At 38.0% G+C, this 7,009-nt stretch overlaps 1 protein-coding gene and 1 non-coding gene across 2 annotated transcripts; one reads left to right on the forward strand and one right to left on the reverse strand.

Annotated features, from left to right (window-relative positions):
• Positions 1-740: 740 nt before the first annotated feature.
• On the forward strand, positions 741-847 carry LOC141625122 (small nucleolar RNA R71). The gene has a single exon (XR_012534918.1). It is a non-coding gene; the product is annotated as a small nucleolar RNA R71 (small nucleolar RNA).
• A 2,434-nt stretch (positions 848-3,281) lies between these two features.
• LOC141619822 (uncharacterized) lies at positions 3,282-3,869 on the reverse strand. Its single transcript, XM_074436845.1, has one exon. It carries the CDS (start codon positions 3,867-3,869, stop codon positions 3,282-3,284), a length of 588 nt encoding a protein of 195 aa, XP_074292946.1.
• Positions 3,870-7,009: the final 3,140 nt, after the last annotated feature.

Genomic DNA, 7,009 nt, shown 5'->3' on the forward strand with positions numbered 1-7,009 from the left:
CTAGTATGTTGTTGATGGTTATGTCTTTTCCTTGACTATCCTTTTGTATTTGAGTGAAAAACTCTTGTTGGTTCTTTTGCATTTGGAGGACCGCTTTTTGAAAATCAAAACCTTGGTCATTTGTTTGATTGTATGGAGGTTGATTTTGATAACTTTGGTTTTGATTGTAAAAGGGTCTTTGAGCTTGGTTTCTCATTGGAGGTGGGGTGTATGTTTGAGGGTTTTGAACATTTTGACTTTTGTATGAAATATTGGGGTGGAAATTGGTATTCTCATTGTAATAGTTGGAATAAGGGGTGCCACTTTTGTATGCTTGGAAAGCATTCACTTGTTCACTTGTTCCCCTACATTCACTTTGCTCATGTCCCAAAGTTCCACAATTCTCACATACTCCCCTTGGAATTGATGATGATGCCACCATAGCATTAGCCTGTTGCTTGGGTGATTTGGAGGCCTCTTCAAGTTTAGCCATGGCCTTCTCAAACTTCAAATTAATGGTATCAATATGAGCACTAAGTTGAGCACCCAATTGGGTAATGAAGTCCAACTCATGCTTTCCTCCTCTAGTAGCCTTCCGAGGTCTACTATATTGTGAGTTATGGACCGCCATTTATTCAATTTTGTTCTATGTTTGATTGTCATCGACTTCGGTAAACATACCATTTGATCCCATATTGAGAATATTTTGGGAGTCTTCATATAGACCATTCCAAAATTGTTGTACAAGGAACCACTCGCTAAGTCCATGGTGTGGACAAGATCGACAAGTGTCCTTGAATCTTTCCCATGCTTCATACAAAGATTCCTCATCCCTTTGTTTGAACCCGGTGATTTGGGCTCTCAACATGTTAGTCTTCTCCGGAGGATAGAATTTCTTGTAGAAAGCAAGTGCCAATTTCTTCCAAGAATCAATACCAAGAGTAGCCTTATCTAGGCTCTTCAACCATTGTTCGCGGAACCAATCAAAGAAAAAGGAAATAAGACCCATCGGATTTGGTCTTGAGTAACTCCGGTTTGAGAAATCGCATCACAATAGTCACAAAAAGTCTCCATATGAGAATAAGGGTCTTCACTAGGCATCCCTCCAAATTGACTTCTCTCAACCAATTGTATGAATGCGGATTTGGCAATGAAATTACCGGTTAAATGTTGTGGTGTAGGAGTACCATTTGGTAGGTTCTCCTCGGTTGGTACGGAATGTGATGAAAATTTAGGCATTGTGGGTTCATTTTGTGGCGGGTTTTGTATTGGGTTATCCTCTCCTTCTTTTGCAAAAGGGTTGATGAACTCAATGTTATTTGGTTGAATGTCCACAATCTCACCAATACCTCTCAAAGTATTCCTAGCAAGTCTTCTATTGTTGGTCAAAGTTCTTTCTATTTCAAGATCAATGGGTAACAAGTTACCTTGTGATCTCCTAGACATGCAAAATATCAAACAACTTGAAAAAAACTAGAACAACCTTGAGGAAATTGACTTCCCCAAGGTAAAGAAAGACACAACTAAAAACAATTAATGAAAATCAAATCAAGTTAACACCGTCCCCGACAACGGCGCAATTTTTGGTGTCGTAGGGTTTTTAAAACTTGTCGTCAAAAGTTACCCAACCAAAACAATATTTATAACTTCACCAACTACTCTTAGTAAAGAGGCAAGTAAAGGTCGGATCCCAAGGGACGGGTATTGATGTAGGATTTTCAATTGTAAATGGTCGTGTCTTAGGGTGTCACTATTTGGGGTTGAGATAGGAGATTAATTAAAACTAATCAACGATGAAAACAAAGCAAGGTAGATAAAATGAAGGTGTAAACAATTGATTATAGGCACTAGGGTATCATGGATTCATAGGGAAATACATGGGAGTTGATCATACAAACATGTTCTCAAATTATAAGCAATCAATTATTGTTGTGATGGGATCGAGTTAGTGTATATCTTAAAATCCCTAAGAAGGTTTGGGTCCCGGAGCCGAATCAATTAGATTGGAGAACACCTACAAGTCGACTTAATCTTTCCTATTCAACATTATGCATGGTCTAATGAGGCTCGAGTTGGTTTATGTCTTACAAGCCTCATTGAAAAGATAAGTGATGGGTAAAAAATGTAAGGATTCATAGGCTCGCATTTCATCAAACATAACATGTGCATAAGTTGAAATCACAACAAGCAAGCAAATAAATTATGTGAGCATATTAGATTAAGCATGAATCATTCCCCATATTGGTTTCCCCTAATTACCCATTAACCCTAGCTAAGAAAACTACTCACTCATGATCAAGTTTAACATACTAACAAGGTTGTCAATCACATTAACAAGGCAAAACATGATGAATGAATAAAAATGATTAACAATAATTTAAAGCAAGGATTAAGAGAATTATACCTATGGAGATTCCAAAATAATAATGCAAAGAATAATAGAAGTACTTGATGATTGATGGAAGGTTATCAATCTCCCAATAAAACCAAATGATCTTCTAATTACCCAAAATAAATGATGAACAATAGAGAAATTAAGGAAAGATTAAGTATTGAGATTTGTATTAAGACTAAATTAAGAGTTGATTACAAGATTAAGGAATGATTACTAATTGACTAGAACTTGATTACTAAATGATTAAGAGAGCATCCTAATCTAAGTAGTACAGTCGGGTATTTATACTAAAGATTTGGTACATAAATTAGGGTTACTAAGGAATTAAATGACTATTAAGTCCTTAAGAAAAATTGAGGAAATGCTCCTCTCGAAGGAAATGAGCATCTCCGTTTTGCTAGTCTTGCCATGATCCGAGCGACTTGAAAACAGGCACGGGCTCTCTGGGGTACGATCCGATCGGATTGTCAAGGGAGACGCTCGGATCTTCTTGCTTCAGGACGAGCGTCTTGGTCACGGGACGCTCGTATGGTGGTGGGGAGACGCTCGGATCCTCTGTGATCCGCTCGGATCCCTTGGTAGACAACATTTCTTCTTTTCTTCCTTCATAATCCGCGAGGATCAATCCGGGGATGCAAGGATCCTTTCGTCATTGCCCGTTTCACTTTATTATCTACATAGGCCTTCTAGTATCGACTTTCCTTTGATGCTTGGTCATTAGATGCGATCAATTTAGCTCCATTTCGCCATGTAAATGCAAGGTTTGCACTCCTCTCCTACCAAGGAAACAAAACCTCAAAGAATATGCAAAATGGGAAACTAAAGATAGTAAATGACACAATTATGCACTATAAAGCATAGGAACGAGGCTAATTCAGGGACTAAATGTGCTCAAGTATGAGTCACATCACACCTTCCAATAGTTGTTCCTAGTGTGACCCTTCCTCTTGCACAGAGGACAGGTTGGTACAGGTGGTAACTGATCAGCAGGAGCTTCAGGTTCCTTCTGATTCTGGCCAGCATAGAATGCTGTGGTTTCAGCTTCACATTTTTCACTACCTTTGTAATTCTTTCTCTGAGCTTCTTCATGTTGAAAGATTGCAGCTGCTTCTTCCACAGTTGGCAGTGGAGACATTATAAGCACATGGCTTCTCATGGTGGCATAAGATGAATTCAAGCCATTTAGAAACTCGAACAGTTTTCTCTCATCTTGTTCCTTCAGCTGATCATCCAACCAGGCATTTACTTCAGAAGTGACTTGTGTGATTGGTGGCCAATCACTCATGATCTCAAGATTCTGCCACAGAATCCTGAGTTCAGTGAAGTATTCATTGACAGTGTTCTCACCTTGAGAAAGCTCATCAAGTTCCTTATTGAGCCTGAATTTTCTTGCTCTATTGCTTACAGAGAACTGACCTTGAAGATAGTCCCAGATCTCCTTTGTTGTCTTAGTGTACATGACAGATCTCTTGATTGGCAGCTCAACATTGTGCATGATCTAAGCTATGAGCAAGCAGTTGCAGGTGTCCCAAGCAGATTCTCTGAAAGCATCATTGGTGGGTCTTTTGACCACACCAGTCAGAAAACCTAGTTTTCTTTTGGAGCAGATAACAATTTCCATTCGCCTCTTCCATTCTAGATAATTCTCAATGCCTGACAGCTTAGTATCCACCATGACATGGTGAGTAATTTAAGCTGGATGCAGGTAGAGTGGATCTGTTGGATCCATAGTGAATGGAGTAGTGGATGAGCTGGAAGAGTTATCAACAACAATGTTTTTGGAAATTTCATTGTTGTGAGGAGGATTTTCAGAGATTATTGTGTTTGTTGTGTTCACCATTTTGTTGAAAATGTGTTGTTGATGTTTTTGAGTTTGAAGAGCAGAAACCACTGAATAAATAGGCAAATACTCATACAGGTGGTTGAGGATGAGTAAATGCTCTTGAAATGGATAAATGCACTTCTTGTATGGTTATCAGTCTCCTCATTCCTGAGGCTCTGATACCATATTGCATTTATGCATTCTATAGGAATTGGAAGACATTAACAAAAAGTGATGTGAATGTGAGAGAATTCTGATGATCTATTGAATATATTTTCATGAATGTTTTACAATCAATGCTGAAGAGTATATAAACATGTACAGCTAAAGTAACTGGACAATACACAGAGAATAAGCATCGACACGGATAAAATAGAGAACCTAGTACAACTAGCTGACTCTATATGCTTGATGCTATGATGTCCTTTGTTGTACTATAGCTTTGTTATTTGAGTCATAGCATTTGTCTTTGTTGCTGACTTTTCTACAATGTCCAATAGTAAGTCTTGCTTAAGATTGACATTATTCGCCTTAAGCTTAAGACGGGCCAAATACTCGAACGATTTGTTAAAATAATGCTCAAAAATAAAATATTTATTGTTTTGGGTCGGTTTTGAAACTATTTGTCAAAATAGTGTCCACGTAGGCTTGGAAAATTCTGAACCTGGAATACGGGATAAATGCGCCGTTTGGAATAGCGTGTTTACTGTCAAATTAAAAAAAAAAAGAGAACACGCCGTTGCAGTTGGCGTGTCGTTATCAAACTAGAAAGCAAACTAAAGTGGGTGTATTCTTTACCCATTTTCCATATCTTTACAACATCAAACATTCAAACTCATCCTCACCCCCAAATACGGATCTCGAAGTACATTATGCATGTTGTCCGGTGGACTTAAATCAAGCCCGGTGCTAAGAGTCTCTCGTTATTTGGGTCAATTTATGGTTGTTCGAAATGGTGAGAGCGATGGGTTAAGGTGGTCGAGTGGTGGTAGTGATGGTGTGAAGTAAGATATGTGCTGGTGGTTGAGGAAAAAATGGTGAACTCAATTGGTGGTTAATGAGTGGTGGTGGTCGCCGTGTAAATCGAGATCGAAATGAACAAACGAATTAAGAGAAGGAATACCAGTGATGTAGTTGATTATTCATATCAATTTGAAAAGCCACAATCACAACTTTTTAATTATATAAATGATACTTGTTGGTGGTTTATGTTGTGGAAGGAGATATCTTGCGATAATGGAGGATTAATTTGGCCTAGTGATGGGAGTTTGATGGTAGGAGGATAGAGAAAAGAGGTGCGGTGCCGACAATACACCAAGTATGCTTGGTTTTCTTGAATTTTAAGATTACTAAAATACACGCCACTACTATTGACGTGTCTATCCCAAAAGACACACCATTGTTAAGGGCGTGTTTACGTTAGTTATTTTTTTCAAGTAAACACGCCATTGTTAGTGGCGTGTTTACTTCGTGTTTCAGGTTTTAAAAATCCGAACCTATATGGACACCATTTTGACAAATAGTTTCAAAACCGACCCAAAACAATAAATATTTTATTTTTGAGCAAATTTAGTCCCCTAATTGAGCCTATTTTGCATACTATTATAGCATTTCATGGCCATTTTATCCGTCAAAACCTTCCTATTTGCTTTTCTATCGCATTTCATATGTTTTGTAGGAAAGGAGATAATAAGGTGGAAATTCCCGTCTTTCGTGCATATTCGGAAGCTATTTGACAATATTTGATGGACTAGTATGAAGAGGAAGCAAGAACTAAAGACCAATCCCACAAGAATAAAATGGAAGTGAAGGAAAGGGAAGAATAGAAGAGAAAACAAGATGGCACTCCAATCCGTGCGGCTTCTCTAGAATCCGGCCGTCCCCAAACCACAGAAGACGTGCGTCTTCACCCAAATCCGCCCGTCTTCCCCTGCTACAATCCGCCCGTCTTCACTCTAAGACGCACGGATTCCAGTCCAGCACAAATCCGTTTCTTCAAGCTTCAAAGAAAGACGCCCTTCCTTCGAAAAATACCGGCGTTTCCCTGCTCTAAACTAAAAAGTGTAATTACTAATTTAGCCTTAGTTAACCTAATGAATCCCTACTATAAATACCCCATTTGTAGTAATCAAAAGGGGGCTCTCTTAGCTATAAAATCCTTTTTTAGATTAGATTAGGAGTAGATTAGAATAGATTGCTCTTTAATCTTTCCACAAATCTCACATTAATCTCTCCTTAATTATTGTTCAAGTTTATTATTCAAGTTTGTTACTTTTGGGTAATTGAAGATTATTGGGTTATTATTGGAGGATTGACAACCCTTCATCAATCAATCAAGTTTCTTCTATTATTCTTTGCTTTATTATTTGGATCACCTCAAGTTTGGTATAATTCCTTTACCCTTTAATCTTTATTGTTCATTTCTTCATTCTATTATCATGTTTATACTTATTGTGATGATTGACACCATTAATGACATGTTTCCCATGATAATGAGTGAGTAGTCTTTTAGCTAGGATTAGTGGGTAATTAGGAAAAACCAACATGGGATTGATTCATGCTTAATCTAATATGGTCACATGATTAAATTGCTTGCTTGTTGTGATGTCAACTTTATGCACATGTTATGTTTGATGAAATGCTAAGCCTATGAATCCTTGCATTTACAACCATCTCTTATCTACTCAACTTGACTTGTAAGATATAAACCAACTCGAGTCTTGTTAGACCATGCATAGAAGTTGAATAGGAGGAAAGTAAGTCGACTTGTAGGTGTTGTACAATCTAATCGATTCGGCTCCGGGACCCAACTC

The sequence above is a fragment of the Silene latifolia genome, chromosome X (assembly GCF_048544455.1).
Source record: "Silene latifolia isolate original U9 population chromosome X, ASM4854445v1, whole genome shotgun sequence".
Taxonomy (NCBI): Eukaryota; Viridiplantae; Streptophyta; class Magnoliopsida; order Caryophyllales; family Caryophyllaceae; genus Silene; species Silene latifolia.

Coding starts and splice junctions, on each gene's coding strand:
- LOC141619822 (XM_074436845.1), bottom strand. CDS start 3,869: ATGCACAATGTTGAGCTGCCAATCAAGAGATCTGTCATGTACACTAAG.